Source organism: Eptesicus fuscus, chromosome 6 (genome assembly GCF_027574615.1).
Source record: "Eptesicus fuscus isolate TK198812 chromosome 6, DD_ASM_mEF_20220401, whole genome shotgun sequence".
Taxonomy (NCBI): domain Eukaryota; kingdom Metazoa; phylum Chordata; class Mammalia; order Chiroptera; family Vespertilionidae; genus Eptesicus; species Eptesicus fuscus.
This window is the reverse complement of record NC_072478.1, coordinates 31690155-31712973: the sequence shown is the minus strand read 5'-3', so window position 1 is coordinate 31712973 and position 22819 is coordinate 31690155. Positions and strand designations below refer to the sequence as shown.

Below are 22819 nucleotides of genomic sequence, written 5' to 3'. Positions count from 1 at the left end.
TCATAGCTTACCTAATTGGGACACAGATGTCACCCCAAGCAGCAAAACTAGTTAACTTCACATTCATGGTTCTGGTCACTAGAGATTATTCTCATTTCAGAATGAATTGCCTTAGAGATGAATAGAAAGCCCGTATCAGTTTAAAGCTCTATAGATACAACTAGTATTGAAAAACCAATGGGCAAGCATTCATTTTGTCATGTTTTAATAATATGAAGTGTAATAGGCTTTATGAGGAATTCAAAGATAAATTAGAATGGTCTTGGAATCTAGTTGGGGAAACAAAGCATAAGCAGATTTATATGTTATTTTTGTGTGTATTTTTTCTTTTTGTATTTACAGTTTCTGCTGTTCTATACCCGCCCCCCCCCCCGCCCCCCCCCGCCCCCCTTGAATGTATTTTTAGGTTGGTTCTTCCAAGTGGATAAAAACAGGCATTTACATAACAAGAAATGGCAGAAATGGCAGATTTTGTGGGACAGGAGCCACATCCAGGTAACATCCCTACTATATACCCTGATGGAGTAAACAGAACTATGTACCATTATATAATCAAGGGCAAATGGGTTGAGACTGTTTAACTATAGTCATTGTTCCCTGTTCTTTATTCAGAAGTTACTTTCTCATAATGCCTTTTAATCGTGAATGAAGGTAAATTCCTTCACCAACAACTAAATTACCCTGTTCATAATATAGTGAACTGTCTGACCAGCAATTAAATTTAGACCTCCCTCCCCTTTTAAAGAAGGGTCCAGAAAACCTTATTGGATTTTCTGAGGGTAACCTCTCTTACAATGGGCAAGGTAAGGCCCCCAGAATCATTTCACGTGCTCTCCTTAGAAGGGGAGATGTACGGTGAATCACATTGGAGCCAGTGAGGGGGACTCCCTCCCTACAAGTCTGGGTGCAGGGCCCCTGGAGCCAGGGAAGGAGCCTTCCCTAGGAAGATGCTGGGAAGTAACCCCTATGAGCAGAAAGGGGTGTATCACAGCCTTTGTGTTTTGAGAATCGAAGAGGCCGAGGGGCAAGGTGAAGCTGTGTTTCGGGTCAGTGGGTCAGTGGCTAGCATATGAGGCACGGGTGGGCACAAAACCCAAAAGAATTGCAATCTGGGGGCACCTTTGGTTGAACTCAGTGCTGAAGAAGTTCTAAGTTGTTTTGCTTGGAAGAGCCATGCAGTCCCTGGCAATGGTCTGGATCAACAATGAAGGAGTGTATCCTGGGGTCAGGCTATTTGGGATCAGTTTTCAAAAGTGACACCTTGTGGCAGCAAGAAGCAGCAGCAGCAGCAGACTCAGGTTTCCTTCTTTGGACTGCCTCCCCTCCTCCCACCTACTGTTCTCTCCTCAGATCAGTCAGTGTGAAATGCTGGAAAAGGCCGGGGAGTGCTTGACAATTACAGGGAATAATAAGAGATGTGCCAGTGCAGGCTACTTCATTTCAGTTACAATTTCATATAAAAACACTTCCCTGAAATGGTATAGATCCAGGGTAGACTACTTTCTCCTTTCCAGGTGGTTTTTCATTTTAGAAATTGAAGAAAAAGTTTAAAACCCTGCTGTTTTGTCTGACTTCTTAACCTTTGCTTTAGCTGAGAAATAAGCTTCCAGTGTTTTATCAGATTAATTGCCAGTGCTTTTAGAGTTGAAATAAAGGCCACGGATAAATAAATAAAGGCCTGCCGGCCCCTTGTTTTATACATGCGGCTAAAATACTGTGCCCACGTTGCTTACTCAAAGGAGTTCCTGAGCTACCAAGCCCAGATCAAGGCCCGACAGCCCTTTACTTTCTTCTCACAGACAGGTGGTAGAAACATCCTGAAATTCTGAGGCATCTTTTGTACCACCTGACTGGGCCTATGGGCCTGAGTGGCATATTCTTTTCTTCTCTGCCTCTTCCTTTCCAGCTCCTGCCACCTGGTATTTAGTTCTATTGCAGTCCTTAAGTTGAACCAGGATGAATTCTTTGAGTTGAGCTCAATCATGAAGTAAGAATGTCCGAGACAGAAGGGGCTGCCGTGCACGCTCTTCCGACTCCCTGTCACGGCATGAGCCTGCGGTGGCAGAGATTCAGGCAGACAGCATTCCTCTGCACTGTGGCCCTCCATGGGGTGTGAGCTGGCTCCTGGACAGGACAGGATTTGTGCTGAGAGACACAAGGCTAAACAAGGGGAAGGGTTTCTGGAGACCTGCGTCTGGAGCCCAGTGGTGGGGGCTGGGCGTTGTGCTGGGGCTGCCATCCTGGTCCCCAAGTGAAGCTCCTCCTTTGTGGTTCTTCGGGAAAGATGGTCTCCAACGTCGTGCCCAGTTTGGGGGCCTCACGCCCTTAAGAGTGTTATGACTCTTGGGGAATCAACTCTTCTTCCTCTTCACCTCACAGCCATTTCCTAAAGCACAAGCCAGCCCCATGAGCACTGGGTGGGGACCATTCCCAACAGCCTTGACCCCAAAGACCCAACTATTGCCCCATTCTAACTGCTGGGGGACGTCTGCTAAAACCAATCCAAAACACAGTGTCTTATCAATTGTTTTTTAGAAAACCAATCCTTTTCCCAAGGAGTGTGGGTCCTGCCAGCCATTTACTTGATAACCAAGGGAAACCACTAACGTGATAAAGTCTCCCCAGAACGGCAAAGATCCGCTTCTTGGTGATTTCTGTTCTTGTCTATAGAAGGAAGCAGCTGTTGATGACTTCCAGGGAGGAAGGGGGAAAAGTCCCCAGATTTATTCTCTGAAGGGCACCCAGTGGTAGAGCACCCTCCCAAACGTGTATAACACGTATTATTTTTGCAGATAAAGTGACTGAGGCTGATGGAGAAATGATTTGCCCTGGTCCATGCGGCCCGTTCTTTCCTCTGTGTTCTGCTCCCCATCAACTTCTTTCCCAGTTTGAAAAGACCTCCCAGAGGCCTTTCTTCACTCCGCACTTAGCCCCGTCTTGGGCTTCTCTCTATACCGTTGGCACTTGGTGAAGAATATTGAGCCATGTTGGCGTCTCAGTGTTTCCAAACAGGAACTTTTCATTTCGTTTCAACATCTCCTCGGGAGGAGATGTGCTGGACCCTGAGTTTTGGAACTCAGTGCAAAGTCCTGGGAAGTGGGAACCAGACTGGAATGGCCCCACGGTGCCGGCTTCTGAAACAAGCTTCCAGGCATGCGGAGCTGGCAGGGGGCCTCTCGGGCTCTTTGGGTTTGTGCATTGATAGAGGTCAGGCAAATATACCATGGCCCAAGGCCTGTAATGTTATATCACCTCTGTTTTGCTCTAGTTGATGGTGACTTATTTAAGGAACCGATGAAAAAAAGAAGACGATCAGATAGAGACCAGCGGTTCCGAGCATTTCCCTCCGTAGAACAAAGTGCTCTTAAGGAATGTGAGTGTTATGAAACTATTAAATAGTGGTTTATTTGTTGTTGTTTTTTTAAACGTAGCTCTGTTCTTTTCCAAACGTGTTCCAATGCTCAGAGGAAGGGAAGGTTAAATCCAGTCGCAGAATGAAACATCTTCAAATGACCCGGACCAGGAAAAGGAGCCCTCATAGTCTCTGCAGAGATGTAATTTGAAAAGTTATCTCTAGGAGTCTCTGGAGAAGAGGGTTCTTAAGAAAATAACTTCTTCCTCATTAAACCAAAGACCGAAAATGGTTGGTGTGGAGTTTTGTGGGTATTTATACGATACCCTTGCTCGTTTTCCTTTTTTCTTTTTCTTTTGAAGTATAGTTGACATATGATGTTATATGAGTTTCAGGTGACTTTTTCTTCTTCTTATGATCACAGGAGAGAAGAATCTAGAAGCAGGCTGGCTCCTGGAGAGGCTGTTGGGATCAATGATTGCTATCTCCCAGGGGCTAGTCTCTCTAGTGTCAGATAACTTGTGATCTTGTTTACTTGGTTTTTCATTTCATTTCTTTTTTCCCCTCTCTCTTTCTATAATGTTGAGCAGACTCCGCCTGTGGAGACCTAGGACTTGACCCCGGCCAGGTACATCCCAGGTAACGCATCTCTATTGATTCCAGATGAAAAGCTGGAGTCACGGACCAGAAGGGTTTTGAGCAACACTTACCAGAAACTTATTCAGTGTGTCTTCCTGGACGACAGCATTCCGAATGGACTCAAGTATCTCATGTGAGTCTGATGTCGACTGCTCTCAAATCTTACTTGGATGTCTTTCCTTAGGTGATTATATATGCTTTCCTCCAACAAGGAAAGGAAAATTTCAAGTAGGAACTAAGTCAGAAAGTTAAAGATTTTCCATAGCTATAGGCCATTGTCTATACTACTAATAGTTCCTGCTCATTGAGCCTTCACTGTTGCTAGGCAATCTGATAGATGCTTTATATATATCAAATTTCATGTAAGTGTCCCAATACCCTATAAAGTAGACTCTATTCTTACAATCCCGTTTTACTGAAATGGAGGCTTAGAGAGGCCAAGACATTGACCAAAGTCACACTGTTGGTAAGTCACTCAAAGGTCGTGGAGTCTAACCCAGACTGTGTGACTGAACCTGTGTCCTCAACTGCTGTGCTGAGCTGACTTGAGGGACTTGAGTGGTGCCAAGGCCGTATCTTCTACTCAGTAAGACTCTGTGTTGCTCCTAATAATACTTTTCCTCTGCATAAACTCTATTTCTAGGGTCAAGACTATGTAATTTCCATAGAACACAAACAAGGATGCTTCACATCTATATAAACATTATAGAGTTTAGGCAGAAGTATCATTCTTTTTGAGTAGAATTACCAAGCACATTTGCATAACTTCATTTGATCCCCATGACAACTCTGTGTAGTAAACAGGGATTAATATTCCTCTTTGACCACATAGAGAGCAGAGACTCAGAAAGATGCCGTGACTTGCTCAGGATTAGAACTCAGCTCCTTTGTGTTCTATTCTGATGTTCTTCCCACTGTGCTTTGATGACCATGGCAATGTGCACTTAAAACTTGATCTAGAAATAGGCTTCTTGCTTTGATTGAAAAACCATCGTTGGACCCAATTTACATTGGATTATTTGGAAGCACTGGAGCTGGGAAGAGCTCCCTGATCAATGCCATCATCCAGCAAGCAATGTTTCTACCAGTGTCTGGAGAAAGTATATGTACGTCATGTATTGTACAAGTGAGCTCAGGCTGCTGTGAGCAGTATGAGGCCAAAATCCACCTTCTCTCTGACCAGGTAAGCGTCTCCAGCCTTCCTGCCTTCTTGCCTTCGTGCCTTCCTCCTTCCCTTACAGTTTTCCTCCCTTTCTTCCTCTTTTTTCCCTTCCCTTCTTTCTTCCCTCCCTCCCTCCCTCCCTCCCTCCTTCCCTTCCTCCCTCCTCCCCTCCCTCCCTCCTTTCTTTTTCTTTCTTTCCTTCTCCCTCTCTCTTAGAGATTAACATTATGTTCCTTATACATATAGCTCATGCCTTTGTTGAAGGAAGAGAACATAGTATGGAATGTGAAAGTTCAATAGAGCAAGATGGGGTTCTAGCCTGGGTCCTGTCACCATTCATTCTGGGAATTTGGGGAAAGCCATTTCCCTCTGTGGGTCCCTGTTTCCTCATCCACGAAACAAGGAGGTTGGGTTAGACTAATGGTCGGCAAACTCATTAGTCAACAGAGCGGCAAACCACGGCTCGCGAGCCGCATGTGACTCACCAACTGCAGTTTGCCGACCACTGGGTTAGACAATCCCTTACTGGATTGGATGGTTTTAGATTTCCTGAGTATGTCCCTCCTCAGGGACAATGGCCTCCTCCCCTTGTCAGTGTTTTTCATGTCTGTGTCACGAGGGGCTTGGCCCTACTCTGCCTTGGCAGGAATGGAAGGAGGAGCTGAAGAACTTGACTAAACTCCTGCACAGGACAGAGGAGCTGGGCCGAGAAGAGGCGGATGTGTGGGACGGGGATGATGCAGTGGAGGAAGCCATCTGGAAGCTACAAATGCTTTATGGAAATGGGGCAGAAAGGAAGACCTATGAGGAATTACTAAGAGCAAAGCCCAAAGGAAAGATTCCCACCTCTAGAATCATCACCCTCAAGGCAGAAGAGGTAGCTTCAAGATATTTTTCTTTATTTATCACTAGAGGCCCGATGCACAAAATTCGTGCAAGAGTAGGCCTTCCTTCCCCTAGTTGCCCTTGGCACCCGGGACCCGGGCTTCCCTTGCAGCCCCGGCTTCATCCAGAAGGTCGTCCAGAAGGATGTATGGTCTAATTAGCATATTACGCTTTTATTATTATAGATGAGTCTTAAGTATAACAATTGAATCCATTTAGGGGATTTGCTCAAGGTACTGGAAGTTTTATATTAGAAATAAGTTTTTTTGTGTGTTTTGTTGTTGTTGTTTTGGTCAAAGCTTTATTCAACATCTGACCTTTGCAGTGCCCAGAATATTCAGGACACTGTATTTTTGGACTAGCCCTCTTTTTAAAGTTTATTTATACTTCAAAATTTAAAAAATTTTAAGAACAATTTAATTGCTGGCTTTCATGTCTCATTTAAGCAAGTGTCAGAAGTATCCATGACCAAATTATTTTTCATTGTTTATGGCTGTCAAATGGGAATTTTTAGTGTCTGAATGAGGGAGCTTTTATGCACTGAAGGACTATTTACCCTGACTTGAGGATTAATCAAAGATGTTTTTGGCAGCAAATGATTTAAAAAAACAAACCCAACTATAATGGCTTAAACAAATAGGGACTTACTCATTTTCTCACATAAGAAGTCTGGAGGCAATTGGCTTTGTGGATTGGTTCAGTGGCTGCACTATGTCAAGATCAATATCTCTCTGGTCCCCTTGGCCTCCACAATACTTGTTATCTCATGGTCATAAGATTGCTACTAAAGTGCTAGACTTCACAGCTGGCTTCAGGGAAGGAAGACATGGATAAAAAGGTGGCACCAACCACACCTTCCCTTTCACTGGAAGGTAAAGGCTTTCCCAGAAACACCCCAACAAATCTCTGTGTGGATTTACTTGTTCAGAGCTAATTCACATGGCCTTCCCTAGCTAAAAAGGAGTCTGTCTAGAGAAAGCAAGAAACCAACTTGTCCTGACTAGCTAAGACCACTCTCAATTCACTACCTTCACAAAGAAACAATCAGGATTCTTTTAGCATGGATATAGGACAGGATGGATATTAGACATACACTTAATAGATTATACTATATTTATAATCAATATTAATTTTATTAAATGAAAATTCTATTTTAAGTTCAACTAAATTCTTGTGGAACAAATATTCCATTTATTAATGTTGTACATTTAAAAACCTAGTGTTTTTTTTCTTTTTTTAAATGTGTTTTTATTTATTTCAGAGAGGAAGGGAGGGGGAGAGAGAGAGAGAAACATCAATGATGAGAGAGAATCATTGGTCAGCTGCCTCCTACACACTCCACATTGGGGATCAAGCCTGCAACCCAGGCATATGCCCTGACCGGGAATCGAACCGTGATCTCCTGGCTCATAGGTCAATGCTCAACTACTAAGCCATGCTGGCCTGGCTAAACCTAGATTTTCTTGCATGTTAAAACTCATCCTTAAAATATTATTATTCTACACTTGCTCTAAAATTTAGTGTTCAATTATCTCTTAAGTTTAACATAGCCAATCCTCCTCAAATAGTTAATGCTACTTGCATAATAAGTCAAATTTATTTAGACTTTTTTTATTATATTTTAAATTTAATATATTCAATTCTTTCAAAAATTTTAAATTTAAAAAATTTAAAAGGCATACTTAGGAGTCAAATGAATGAAATCTCTTAAGGCACTAAGCTTCAGTTTATCTAGGAAATCAAACAAATGTAATAGACATTTCTTATATTTAAGTGGATGTTACTATTAAAAATAATTACATTCTTAATATCTAAAACATAGACCGAGCATGTCCAAAGAAACACAATGATTATAATAGTGGTTACTTTATCTGCATACACTACTTACACCAAGGTATCAATATAACATTTATTTCTTAACTACTCTGTGTTTAGAAATACTCCTTCCCAGTATTTCAAATTTACCCACTAAAAAAAGAGGAACAGAATGACCATCTCAGTGAGTGAGAGGGCACAGGTTCAGAATTTGGGTCAGGGACTCTAGACTGGCCTGAGGATATCTGAGTTTATCTTCCAGAATGGTTTGCCCTGAGCCAGTTTATTGGGCTGAGCCTTCTTCTTCTAGGAAGGGACTTTAAAATCTATCTATCTATCTATCTATATATCTATCTATCTATCTATTTTTATTTTTTAAACATATTTTATTGATTTTTTACAGAGAGGAAGGGAGAGGGATAGAGAGTTAGAAACATCAATGAGAGAGAAACATCGTTCAGCTGCCTCCTGCACACATCCTACTGGGGATGTGCCTGCAACCAAGGTACATGCCCTTGACCAGAATCAAACCTGGGACCCTTCAGTCCACAGGCCGACGCTCTATCAACTGAGCCAAACCGGTTAGGGCTAAAATCTATATATTTTTTTATTGATTTCAGAGAGGAAGAGAGAAGGAGAGAGAGATAGAAACATCAATGATGAGAGAGAATCACTGATTGGCTGCCTCCTGCACACCCCTCAGTGGGGATCAAGCCTGCAACCCAGGGACCAGATATTGAACTGTGACCTCCTGGTTTATAGGTCAATGTTCAACCACTGAGCCATGCTTGCCAGATTAGATGGAACTTTGCAAGCCCATGCTTTTTCTTTTAGGTAGCCCTTGTTGTGTCTACCTTATTTTTTTAAATAAAATATCTTAAAGAACTTTTATCATCTCCTCTTTCACAATTTCTTATTTGATTAAAATGGACAATAACCCCCTGATTTAATCTCTACTCTCTTAAGAATTTACTTCCTTATCTTTCTTAAAGGAACATTCTATAGATATTTATTAACAACGACCACCATACATCCCAAATCTTCTGTCCCCTGAAGTAGCCCAGTAGAAATTTGCTGCTATACATAATTGCTGGCATGAATGTGTCATTGTCCCAAGGTATGTTTAGGAAGAAACAATAGGCTGAGAACAATTCGCCATCCCGCCCACCACCATTAAAACATCCTAGAAATGCCCACATATCAACATATTTTTTGAACTTGAAAAATAACTTTTAAAAACCCTTTTAAAGATCATTTTCAGACCAATTTTCAGTTTGGAAATTATGGTCACCATATCACTATCTATTTTCTGTAATCTGGACTCTGGTAATTAAAATGTTCATATTAGCCATGCCGGAAGAATCCTCTCCCTCTAAATTTTAGAAAAATTGCATATTAATTACATCAATTTTAGAATTTAAATGGCATTTTGGAGATAAAATGGTTATCTAGAGAAGCTCTAACTTTACTGAAGTCCCATCCTAACTGACTCTAGTTTCTTCATCTTTAAGTTGAGGAGCTTGAACTCCTTGATCTCCTAGTCCATTCTGACCCTCAGACTGTAGGCCCTTATTGACTAGATCACAGGCTTCCTTGCTCATCACTGCTCCCTTCCCCTCAATATATTTTTCTTGATTTTAGAGAGGATGGGGGAGGGAGAGATAGAAACATCAATGATGAGAGAGAATCATCGATCGACTGCCTCCTGCACACCCCACACTGGGAATAGAGCCCATAACCTGGGCATATGTCCTGACTAGGAATTGAACTGTAATCTACTGGTTCATAGGTTGACGCTCAACCACTGAGCCCTGCTGGCCAGGCCATTGCTGCTTCTTACCATTTCTCAGTGTACCTTCAATGAACCTGAATCACTAGCTCATCCAAGATAGAAATGCTGGGAGAAGGTCTGATGTGTGTGACCTTTTCCTCCTTCCTCAGGCAGGAGAGCTGTCTGTCAAGCTGGACCCCTACATCAGGACTAAGAGGAGAGACTGGGATGGAGACTCAGCGAAGACACAAATCTGGCCCTTGATTAAACATGTGGAAGTGACTCTTCCCAAATCAGAGCTGATTCCAGAAGGGGTAGTGCTGGTGGACATTCCAGGCACAGGTGACTTCAACAGCAAGAGGGATGAGATGTGGAAAAAGGTGATTCTCTTTCCTATGACTTTGTTCCCTTTCCCTTCAATTCCTCCACCCTTTCTAAAGCAACAAAGAATTCTCTGCTTTCAGCTTAATGGATTGTATGAGTTCACTGGAGTTAAATTCTTCTACTTTCCATGTTCTAAGCCTCAGGGCAACAGTAGGATATGGGTGGCCAGAGAAACCGGAGAGTTAGGAATCATGAGGCAGGCCTGGTAACTGGACCAAGAATGTGTATAAGAGAAGGGTCAGCAGGAGAGTGGCCCAAGAATAAACAGAGGAAACAAGGCAGATGGGGAGAGGAAGGCCAAGAATTGGGTATAAAGCAGAGAAGCCGACAGCCAGGCACCAAGGAATCAGGAGGCTGCTACTGTGTTTGGTTGTTAGGAACAGAAACTCAAGAAAGCAATCCCATGTGAAGTGCAGCTCATCAAAGGATCTCAGGAGACCCAGCCCGGCCTCAGGGCCACCTCTCAGGATGGAAGCAGCTATTTTTGTTTCATCCTCTGCTTGGTCTCGTGACTGTTTCTCTTTGTGCATCTCTGCAGAGGCCTGCTTCTCTCTACTTAGCCATTAAGATCCACGTTGCGGAAAATGACCACCCTAGCCCTGCCTCTAAGTCACATTATGAAGTCCAAGTGCCCATGACTGTCTGACTATATAATCTTTGTGTTTTTTTAGTTCCAATTCCCAAGAAGAAAAATATGATTGATTCCTGCCCAGCAAATAGATTAGCTCTCTTTGGATTAAATATTCAGCCCTATTGCATTCACTGTAGCTGACAGTGGGGTTGAAATGAAAGTCCACCTGTTCAACCAAAATCTTTGATGGGGGGGTTAAATTCCCAACAAATAGGGTATGAGCTGACCAGGAACCCCCAGATGTGACTACAGGCAGAGTTAAACATTGGAGTAATTTGACTTGCACCTGGAGGCTGAATTTTTAAGAATTTATCTCATTGTTCATTTGCTTTTCATTCATCAAACATATATAACAATATACTAAGCACTGAGGATGCAAAGATTATAGATCAAAATAATAACAGCACACACTTAACTGAGCATTTACTTTCTGCTGGGTACTATTCTCAGTGAAGTAAGTTGCCCATTATAATGTTGGGGAACTTAACCCAGCCAAGATGACAGTGAATGAAAAGAGGCAGACCATGACCTTTAATGTTAAGAAACGTGTGTGTGTGTGTGTGTGTGTGTGTGTGTGTGTGTGTATGTGTGTGTGTGTGATGTGTAAGATCCTGCCTTCTGGAAGGATAGACACCCAATTGTTAGCAGCAGTTTTTATGTTTATCACCACTCTTAACTACATACACCTCCGTGTTGTTTGTATATTTTATATGAACATGTATTATCTTTACACTAAAAGGTGGAAAGCAAAATAAGACAACATTGAATGAGAAGTAGAGCCTTCCCACAAAGGGCTTAGAGCCTAACAGGAGAGACAAAACATACAGATGACTAAATACATGGCAGAAAGTGATGTAATAGAGGGACAAGGTGCTGTGAACACTCAACAGTAGAAATGACCTCCAACAGGAACTCTCATTTCTTCAACAAACACCTAAAGAGCATCTATTCAATTTTGTAGTAGATTCCAGGTGGACAGAGACAAAGTCCTTGTCCTTGGGAATCTCCTAGTCCAGAAGGGAATAAACCGGTCATACTAATGAACAAACCATATTACTGAAAAATGAGAGCACAAAGTGATCATTTAAATTTGGAGGTGGTGAGGATTCAGAGAGGACACAGACGCTCAGCCTCCATCGGGCAGAGAAGGCGGTTGGAAACGGGACCACTGAGCACTGGCTCAGTGGGCCGAGGGAACTGGGTGTTGGGGGAAAGATGAGTCTTCCTGGGTGGCTGGAGGGAGAAGGGGGTGTGGGATGTAGAGAGAGGTGCAGAGACAAGCCTGGAGACGTTGGGGGTGGGCTTTAATACCATGCTTCCTGGGGAAGCTCAAAGGATAAGAGGGACCGGGGTGTGTGATAGAGCAAGAAAGGGTACCTTTAGGCAGAAGGCGCTCGGGAGCACAGGGTCGGAACAGAGGGGCCACAGGACCGGAGCTGTATGTGGACTGGGAGGAAGGGCCCGTATCCATGAGTCACGATCAGTGCCTAAGCTGCGTGACTATGGGCCAGGGGAGCCTTGTGACTGCGTTCCCATCAAGATCAGGATGATAGGGTCAGGATGACAGCTTCTAGCTCAGCAGCCTATGCCCTGATTGTACAGGGAAGAAATGAAGGCTCAGAGAGGGGAAGTCATTTGCCTAAGACCACACAGCTATCGAGTGGCAGATTTTGAACTAGAGGGCAGGTTCCTACCTTTCCAGCGGAGGCTTTATCCATCACCCCCTCAGGATGTTCCCTCACAGTTCTCTAGGATGAAGGCAGTCGCCTTCTCCTTGACCCTTCGGCTCAGGCCTGGCCATGAGAGCCTTGTTTCTGCAGGGTCTCATCTCTTGGAGAGGAGTTGCCAGCCTTGGTTAGTTCCAGGCCAGGCCCAGGGAGCGACAGCCTAGGGGAGGCAGCCAGCTTCTCTCGCTGGATGGAGCCGTGGTTGCCGCCAGTTCAGATACACTGGGCAGCTTATCAAAGGCCACTCAGAAGAGAGGAGCCAGCAGATCTGGCTCAGAACACCCGCTCCGAGGAGGTCGGGCTGAAGCGAAGGAATGGTTCCCAGCGTGCTCTGCTTGGCCTTGGCTCCCCTGCATTCTTGTGGTTTACGATCTCCTCTCACAAGCAGTTACTAAAGACTTCCTTCTTTCCAGGGAGAACAGAGCCAACACCCCTGCCCCATCTCTCCAGCTGCCAGCTTGGCCTTCCCTAAACGAAAACAATTGTGAATCCAGACCTCCCTGTTCTGACACCTAGAAGTCCTGAGACCTTACACATGTCACCTGACCTCTCTGAGGCCCATTCTCAACTACAGGAGGGAGATGGGGTGGCAGAGGTGCCATCCTACCCACTCCTAAGTCTAGTCACTCCTGTCTTAGAGACAAGCTTTTTGGTGTCCTCTTCAATGCTAACTTGACCAAATCCTGGCAGGTAGGGGCACTGTGGAGGGCCTGAAATTTAACCACTGCCACCTTTATGGTTGCAGTCCTCTTCTCATGTTAATAAACATTTGTTAAGCACCTGTAGTTTACCAGGACCATGGGGAAAATTGTTGACCTTTAACAAACAGCCAGCCAGATATTTTCCCAGCAAAATGGGTTGGTTCAGGAACAATAAAAAATTGCAATTCAAGACATTCAATCTAATGGTGAACAACACAGAAACCCAGAGAAACAAAGGAGAAGAATGCTCTTTTATGGTCTTGGGAGGAGCTGTAGTAAATGAAGAGTCCACTGGAGTAAACTGAGAGTTCAGAGTATAGTGACCTTTTATTGGTTGAGTTATGGCAGTCTCCCATTGGCTGGGCTGTTACTGGGCAAGGAGGCAGAAAGGTGGTGTCACTGTTGGAGATGCAGGGTATGTCATTTCCTGTGGAGGTCAGTAGCGTGTGCTGAGTGATGAGTGTCAGAGTTCTCTCTTCTACCTCACGGACTCTATTTTGAATGAGTTTTTATTATTTTGTTATTCATTTTCACAATATAAAGGTGAAAATGGACCTGCCCTTGAAGAGCTTGCAGCCTGATATTCTAGGATCTTTCACAACTTGCCTGAACAGCCTGAAGCCTTCCTGAAGTTGATTATCATTTGGGAAGTGGGAAGGAGCATTTTTTCCCCCCAACATAGATGTGAGTTCATCCACACAGGGAGGAGATGCAGACCCATGGGTGTCCTTACGCTGGCCCTTTGCCTCTCAGGCCTATTGTCTTCTCTACAAACAGTAAAGTTTGTCTTATTATAGAGATTGATGATTTTGAAACAATAGTCCATGAAACCAAGAGATTCATGGACAGAGGTGGGGTTTCTGAGCAGGTTGGGGCTCCAAACCTTCCATCCCCAACTGGAATTCTTTTTTTATTTTTTGAATATATTTTTTATTAATTTCAGGGAAGAAGGGAGAGGGAGAGAGAGATAGAAACATCAATGATGACAGAGAATCATTGATTGGCTGCCTCTTGCACGCCCCTTACTGGGGATCAAGCCTGCAACCCAGGCATGTGCCCTTGACTGGAATCGAACCCAGGACCCTTCAGTCTGCAGGCTGACACTCTATCCACTGAACCAAACCAGCTAGGACCCCAGTTGGGATTCTTTGTAAGATTTCATTTGAAAAAGGCTCCACTGCTAAAATACAAGTTTGAAACCCACGAATCTGATCATGGTTTCTTAGTCTCGGCACTATTGACATTTTGGGCAGAACATTATCTGTTGTAGGGGCTGAGCTGGGCGTTGTAGGATGTTTAGCAGCATCTCTGACCTCCGCCCTCCAGTGCCCCCATGTCATAACAATCGAAAAGGTATCCATACATTGCCGAATGTCCTCTGACGTACAAAATCATCACTGGTTAAGAACTACTGGTATAAAGCAAAATAATGACTTTATTAGCAAGTCACAAACTTGTCATACCTTTATGTGCAAAGAGCTGTTCTAAAGAACCACAAATAAACTTCATTGCTGAGTTGGACCAGCTTTTCATTTTTAGGAAGAGAGAAGACAAGTGAAGCAATATAGTAAGAGAAATGTCACAAGGCAACACACAATTACTCATCACATGAAAGTTGCCTATTTGATAATAGCAATATTTGTGCTGTTAATCATAAGTTGTAATTTCATGTTCATTGACTTTTGCAACTTGAATCATATAGTTCCTGGCTCCCTGCTAATACATGCTGAATATTCAGGGACAGTCAAACAACAAAAGGGTGATAGTTTAGGGGTAGATTCATGACCAGAACTAGTTCTGGAAAAACAATAATTTCCCCTAGAGGACAACTAAGGCAAAGCAAGCCAGTGAAGGATCTGGTAATTGAGATCTGACTTCTTGAATTCCATCAATCACTAATGCCACAAACATCTCGGAAACCTCCGCTATGGCCACACACTGTGCCCGAGGTGGTGTGGATTCCAAGCTGAATGGTACAGCCCTTTCCCATCACAATCTGGATGGGGGAAGGTGCAGAGAGCCAATCCTGTACAACAACTCTGCCTGAGGGATATTGTGGCAGGGAAGTCCGGGTGCTGTAGGATGCAGAGCGGGGTGGCCAACCCATCCTTAGGCGGCCCTTAGCAGATTCTCAAAGGGCAAGTGGAGGTCAAAAATAGGTTGTGGCAAGTACAAAAACCCTGAGAGATGACAGAATTACATCTGAGAAACTGAAGGAAGCTCAGCATGGCTGGGAGAGTGTGGTGGGGGGTGGGGAGAGTTGGGGTAGAGAGAGGGAGAGACAGAGGCAGAGCATGGAGGACATAAATGATACATTAAGGAATCATGTCCTCTACAATGGTTACACCATTTATGTTCTGAAACATATTGTGGTCATGTTTCACAGACCATTGATAAATGCTCAGTGATCTGGGTGATCAGTGACATTGAAAGGGTGTCTGGAGGGAGAGCCCATGAAGACCTTCTGAATGAGAGCATCAAAGCCTGCCAACGGGGTTTCTGCAGGGACGTTGCCCTGGTGGTCACCAAGACCGACAAACTCAACCTGCTGGAATATTTAAGGTACCGTGCTGGACTTGCAGGGAGGTGGGCTTTCCTCCATGCGTCCTGACTACAGTGAGGATGGAGCTTTGACTTTAGGATGTGGTGGGCGTTGTGTACTCAGGGAAGTGACTGTTGGGGATGCAAGAGAAGTCTAGGGGACTTGCTGGGACGTCAGGACCCTTGAGTGGACTGGCTCAGGAATCTGAACCACTGTGGCCCCTCTTCCAGAGTAGCTGCTCAACACCCAACAGGCTATTCTCTCCATAGTTCCAGGGGTGCCGCTCACGAGTGTGGTGTGATGGTCCAGCCTGGGCCCCAGTTATGGAATATGGAGATGCTCCCACAGCTAGTAGGCACTTTCTAGAATATTCTCTGGCACGGTGCAGCATTGAAGTGTCAGATTCTGTTTTCAGATTTGTCTACTCCTGAGATTTTAAACTCATTTGGAACAAAGTTCTCAAAGTTTTAGAACTTTGGCAAAAAGCAAAAGCATTCTTACATATTATATTCTAACAACAACAACAAAGGGAACAATGAAAGATAAGCATTTTAGAGTTTAGTAGATGCTGATTTATGTTGACTTCCATATAGATCTCTGCCCCCCGCCACACACACACACACACACACACACACACACACACAGCTAGGAGACGATAACTTATCTTCCACATTGGGACACTTTGAAAGTGAAAGGGGTATTATTAGCTATTACAAAGGATCAGCAGGTATAAAGCAGTATACATTGGGCTGTGCTGGGTACATGGACATACAGTCCAGGGATATAACTTTGTTGATGCTTCTCTGCTCTAACAAAAGCTTCGTTACCTGTCACCTCCTCCATTTCACCCACGCCCTCTGTAACTTGAGTCTGGTGTCTCCAGGAATTTATTAAGCATAGAAAACTTCCTCAGTGAAGAAATAGGTTAAGGCTTCTCCCCCTAGCTTCTTGCTCTCATGGTCTAGGTTAGAATTTCAGTTTCATTTTCCTCCCCCCCCCCAACCCCCTGCAGATTTCATCCACCCTAACCCCTACCACAAAATATATCTAAAGCTATCCCTTGCCAATGCCAACTCTAAAACTAAACCTAAATCAATCTAATTTATTAAATGTTTAATGAACACAGTGGTGGGAGCTGCCAATTCAGAGATGCATATTGCCTTGTCACCAAGGTCACTGTGTTAAAAGAGGGTTCAAGTTTAGAGGAGAGGGACAAGCAAAGTACTGTGGGAACTGAGAGACAGAGAGAGAGAGAAAGAGAGAGAGAGAGAGAGAGAGAGATGTGTTTTGATTGGTCAGGGGGTGAGTCACAGAAAATTCCACCGATGACAAAACTTCCTATATAATAAAAGGCTAATATGCAAATTGACTGAACAGCAGCGGTCACTATGATGCGCACTGACCACTAGGGAGCAGAGTTCAATGCAGGAGCTGCCCCCTTGTGGTCAGTGTATTCCCAAAGGGGGAGTGCTGCTCAGCCAGAATTCCTGAGTCGGGCTCATGGCTGGTGAGCACAGCGGTGGTGGCAGGAGCCTCTCTTGCCTCCATGGCAGTGCTAAGAATGTCCAACTGACGGCTTAGGCCCACTCCCACTTAGGGCTCCTGGACTGCGAGAGGGCACAGGGTGGGCTGAGGGACCTCCCCCCAAGTGCACAAATTTTGTGCACCAGGCCTCTAATTGAGAAATAAAGACACTTCTTTTTCAAACGGACACTGGTGGTGGATCAGATATTGGGCTGAAGAAAGAGCTTAGGCAAAGGCATAGAGTCATGATAGTATCTGCTGCTTTTGGGGAAAACCAAAAGACTGCCGTGACACATAATGAGTTAAGTAATGATTACAATTTTCTAATTTCATTTCAGGGAAAGGAAAGTGGGAAATGTAAGTATGGACTAGTTATTTTTATTTTTAATTCTTAAAGCTCTACTAAGATGTAATTGATATACCCCAAAGTTGCACACATTTAATGTAAACATCTTGGACATATGCATGGACTCGTTATTTTTAAATAATACTTTCGGTGATTAATATTATATAATTTAAATACATGCACATTTGTCTGGGCCAAATGAAGACCTGCTAATAAAACATGCATCTTGCACTTCATCGCTCTTGATAATTGTGTATTCTTTGCCATGCTTTTATTTCCCATCACAATCTAGCAAGCTATTCAAAATCAGCGAGATGCTGTTTTAGAAAGAAATGAAATGATAAAACTACAAAGGAATAGAATTCTCAAGGAAAAACTAAAGGTGAGTTAATGGATTTTCCTATGTACTTTTCTGCTTTTCAACCACTCAGATTTTGGGAAACAAATGTCTCCTTGGTCTTGGGCAGTAGCAAGGACAAAAATTTTGGAGTAGACAATTTGGACTTAACTTAGTTCTATTAATTAAATAACTTTGTGACCTTAGGCAAATTGCTACACCTCTCTGAACCTCCATTTTTCTCATTTGGAAAATGGGAAATAACAGTATCTACCTCTTATGATTATTGGGAGCATTGAATGAGCATACAGTCTGCTGAGAAATACGTGCAAGTAAAATTAGGGGTCACCATACAGTGTAAGGTGTGCTTGGCTAGAGCAATGCATGGGATGGTGTGGGAATACAGAAGGAGAATTCTCAAATCACATTGGCAGTCAGGGAGGTGGTGTTGGGTAGAGGTTCAGGGAAAACTCAGCCTCTTGAACAGAATTTTAAAGAACCAGTATCTTCAGTAATGGGAAGAAGTAGGAGAAAGAGCGTTTGAGATGGAGGGAAAAACATGATTGAAAAAGCCTGTTCTGTATGGTGAACTCAATGTAAGTAGTTTCAAAGAGCTCGGCAAAGGGATATGCATGGGTGTTGGGGGATAAGGCCTGAGCTGTATCTTTCAGGCTTGTGTAATTGTCTGTGGGACTCTCAGTGTTTTCTTAAATTATTTTTATTGTCTGTCACTGAAATAAGTACTAGTACACACATAAAACTCCTTACTATCAAATCTTATACAACTATAAAACTGAAACCAATTTTCAGATAAAATATAAACAAAACAACAATATCTGAGTTAGTATAATGTGATAGATGATATGGTTTTGCTGAAATGAAATCTTCAGTGCTGGGTTTAATAGTAAAAACATATGGCTTTATGTCCATTTCGATATTTAACTGCTTTCTGTATTTCGACTTCAATTATATCCATGCAGAAAATGTCTGAAGCACAATGTGGAATTGAAAATTTCAAAGCTTTTGTTTCTAATTCAGAATAATCAGACTTCATACTTAAGCCAATGTCTTCTCCCAAGTCATTCTTGAATGCTGGTTTTAACGAGGCAATAATTCAGTAAAGCTGTTCTTATTCACTTTAATCGTTTTTGTGACATTAAAAAATATGCACTTTATGAGTACCTAATTGTATTGTTTCTGGAAATAGAAACATAAAATGCTTCAATACACAATTCAAAACTATATTAATTGCTCATGAATGTGGCAAATTGGTGTGTATGCGAAATAGGGTATGGTCAACAATACGTCAGCCTCTGGGTGACTATGGTTCTGACCATTACAGTACAAGTTCTTTTGAGGTCTGAACACCTACCCCACTGATGGCTAGGTGATGCCATCATTCTCCAACCACTTTATTTCAGTTTGAATTATTGTGAATTACCTGTACTTCATGCTTTCATTTGGAGCAAATTTAATTTTAATTATAGAAAATATATGAGACAGAGGTTAACTATAAAGTAGTCATTTATATAGATGTCCATGCTTATATTTTTATTATAAAAAATAAAAACTAAGAAAAAATATTGGAAGAACAATTACAGACCCTGGAGAGTACATTTATAGACAACGGTTTGGAAATACAGTTGTCCTTGAACATGTGGGAGTTAGGGGTACCGACCTCCTGTGCAGCCAAATAATGGGTATAACTACAGTTAGCCCTCTGCATACACAGATTCCCAAAGTGAGGAGACCGTTAAAAAAGGTGGGTTTGAATTGAGGTCATTTGAAAAAATATCCAAGTATAAGTAGACCCGCAACGTTCGAACCCATGTTCTTCAAGGTTCCACTGTACTATGCATTGTAGAAAGACTGTTTTCTCAGCAGTATGACGAATGGAAGGGTGAGGAGAGGGTTGTATGAAGATTGGATATAGACAGACCATTTGTGAGGGTTAGTTGAGAGTCTGAAATAGGCAGTCACTACAGGAACAGGGGAGATACATTCAAGAGATATTAGGGAGGTCAATCCAGAGGTATTTGGCAAGTAAGAGAGGGCTGGATTTTTACTCTCTCAGGCATGCTATTTGAACTAGTTATTATACAGCGTTTTACTTTTGCTTTAGCACACCTGTAAAGAAAACCTACTCTTCTCCTGGGTGTCTCTCCTTTACTGTCACACAACTACTACCCAAGTGTACAGGCTCCTGTAAGCCTACCCTGCATCTCTGGTGCAACCTTGACTACATGGGCTGACAACTTGCCAGAGATGTAGATTCTCCCCTCTGCTAGGGGACTACTTACTCAGCTCTTTCATATCTTTGCACCAAAAAGATTGACAACTCTCTGCTGTTTTCTAGCAGATAACCATATACACACTCTTTATGGTTTTTCTTTTTTGGATGAGATGAATGAAAGATTATGGAACAACATTTATGCATAATTCTAGTATGATTTCTCTGTGATGATGTTTTTCTCATCATAAACATTTTTTCTCACCTGATTCTTAATTTCTTGACATTTAAGAGATTTGCTTAAGCATTACTTCATACTTAAATGTGTATGATAACTCACTAACTGTCCAGCTTAGAAACTTGCACTTTTTCCAGTTTTGTATTGTGCTGATAAGTATTTAATAATCAACTCTATTTTAAAAAAGGGGGGGGGATGATTTGTAATGTTTGCCAATTCCCATGGTGTAAATACTCCCACCATTGCTAGTTTTAACCTACCAGTATGATGCCATTGAAGGCAGAGTTGGGGAGAGCTGTGTATGTCCAGTTGGCTCTCAGAGCTGGTACAAGCTGCCTCCAGCACATCACTGCCTTTTCTAGGGTTGTGCTTCTTTTTCCAAAAAGAATCCTGGTACTTTCCCCACTCTGAACATTTAAATATACTTTTGAATTATTTTATCTCTGCATTTCCTTTTAGAATTACCATTTTAACTCCCAAGAGAATAGTTTCTGTCCAGCAATTTCTAAACAACTTCTGACCTTGTGAGGTGCAGACAGATAGGAACACCTGACATACAGAATGTTGTCTGTTCCTTACGGGGCTCTCATAGAACTGAAGTGAATGAGCTGAAATCTGCCGAAGGCTCTCATGAGGCCTGCCTTGTTTCCTTTGCCATGAGTGAGTTATTCTGTCCCTTCTGTGTCTCTCTCACTTCAGAGAAAATTGCCGGCTGACTCCAAGGTTCTGGAAGCTTCCAATCTGGTGTACACAGTCAGCGCCCAGGAGTACTGGTGGCAGGCTCTCCTCACTGAAGAGGAAACTGGTAATTAAAAACAAAACAAAAAACCCCACAAAACTCAATCGCTAAAATTCTCAAGATTAAGTTTGGTGCTCTAAATTTCCCACTCTAGAACTGTTTGTGCCATACTTCCAGTTTGCCAGTTTCTGTACCTAGTAGCGAATATGTTGGCTTGTTTTCACTGCATTGTGGTGGTGCCTTGAGACCACAATTCCTCTCTCCTCCAAATCTTACCCCAAGTTGGTAAAGGTCAGTGATCTGGTTAGTATTTGGCTTGAGATTCTTCACGGGCCCACCCATGGGTTTTAGAAGATTGCCTGAGTATCTATTGGATGCTTCGTCTGTGGGCGGGAAAAGTAGAAGACATGGCCCCTTTCTTCATACAACTTAAAATCTAGGAGCCACCATGCCTAGATTTTGCAAAAATCAAAGTGAAAACAACGTTTAGTTCAGTAGTTATATGAGTACAGTAAAAGTTCAGAGAACCTGGAGATCTGTGTGACTGGAATTCTTAGTAAAAATGGTGAGGAGGCAGGATCTGAGCTTGACACTGATCTGAGCTTAAAATGTACGTGCATGTCACTAGACATGGATGAGTTAAGGAGCAGAAGGTGTGACATGTTCCCAGAAATTGGGGAACTGCTTGAACAAGGATATAAAAGAAATAACCAGCCGGGCACATACAAGAAGTAGTATAGGAAAACGTCCACTTAAAGGAATAATGGAGAAAATAGTAGAGTGACATCTGTCATTTTCTGACTAACAAATGGTTAAGGCTAAGATAAGTTTCCAGTCTGGAGTCCCAGCCATCAGAAGGTCTTAGCCCTTTCTACAGCGGGCATAAACTATTTTGATATTAAAACTTATGTGTTATAGATAGAAAAATCTAGGGGGACTTAAGAGCTGCTACTCTAAAATGTGAGCACTTGGGTTTCATTATTCAGGTAAGTACTCATCCAGAGGGAAGTGGCAATTTTTTAAAACCGACTTACACTTTTCTGCATAGTTTGTTTCATACTGCTACAAAAAAAATCGATAGTCATCATTGCTGATTTACCCTCATTATTGCTGATCCTAGACCTGGGAAGAAGGTCCTCAGAAAGGCTGGTTTAGTGGGCTCCCAGCCCACATAGGACCTCAACAGTGGTTAACTCAGACTGCCATCCAGATCTGTTCATTCTGATGAATTCTAGTTACTGTGAACTCTGGCCTTATTCAATTGTTTGTGCTGCCTGTGAATCCCAGAAATCCCCAAGTTAAGAGAATATATCAGGAGAAGGCTCTTGGAGAAGAAGAAAAGGATGGTGACCAAGTATGTTACCGAAGCCTTTGGCCTGTTGCTCCTCACAGACAGTTTCAACTGCACGGAAAACCTGCCGGTATGGACGCCACTTGGGCTGTAGTCTCTGCCTCCCACCCTGGGCACAACATACCCTTTTACAAAGTTAGGAAATTATTATTTTTTTTCTTTTCATATCAAAGGAAGATACTAAGCTCAGAGAATCTAAAGAGGAGAAGGAGATAATTGGAGGGTTAAAATGATAACATTTGAGTAAAAAAGAAAGAACATTTTCCCTAGGACTAAGAGGAAAAAGTGAAAATAGTCAGTGGCTACTGTCCCCTTTCCTGAGACTTGCATAAGATGGAATGTGTTTAGTGATAGCAAGAGTGGTGTATTTACTTCTAGGGGAATACAGACAGTTCTTGGTTATCCTGCAGAGGCGTGGGTAAGCATACAGTCCCCAAAGTTTGTA

At 42.8% G+C, this 22819-nt stretch overlaps 1 protein-coding gene across 1 annotated transcript in view; it reads left to right on the top strand.

Moving 5' to 3' along the window:
* Positions 1-452: 452 nt before the first annotated feature.
* NUGGC (nuclear GTPase, germinal center associated) overlaps positions 453-22819 on the top strand; it is a 39150-nt gene continuing 16783 nt past the window's right edge. The window contains exons 1-11 of the mRNA XM_008150844.3: positions 453-495; positions 3269-3373; positions 4016-4124; positions 4952-5174; positions 5800-6030; positions 9795-10004; positions 15454-15629; positions 17472-17490; positions 17772-17861; positions 20984-21089; positions 22311-22444. Of these exons, the coding sequence (XP_008149066.3) occupies positions 453-495; positions 3269-3373; positions 4016-4124; positions 4952-5174; positions 5800-6030; positions 9795-10004; positions 15454-15629; positions 17472-17490; positions 17772-17861; positions 20984-21089; positions 22311-22444 (1446 nt within the window). The remainder of the gene's footprint in view (positions 496-3268; positions 3374-4015; positions 4125-4951; positions 5175-5799; positions 6031-9794; positions 10005-15453; positions 15630-17471; positions 17491-17771; positions 17862-20983; positions 21090-22310; positions 22445-22819) is intronic.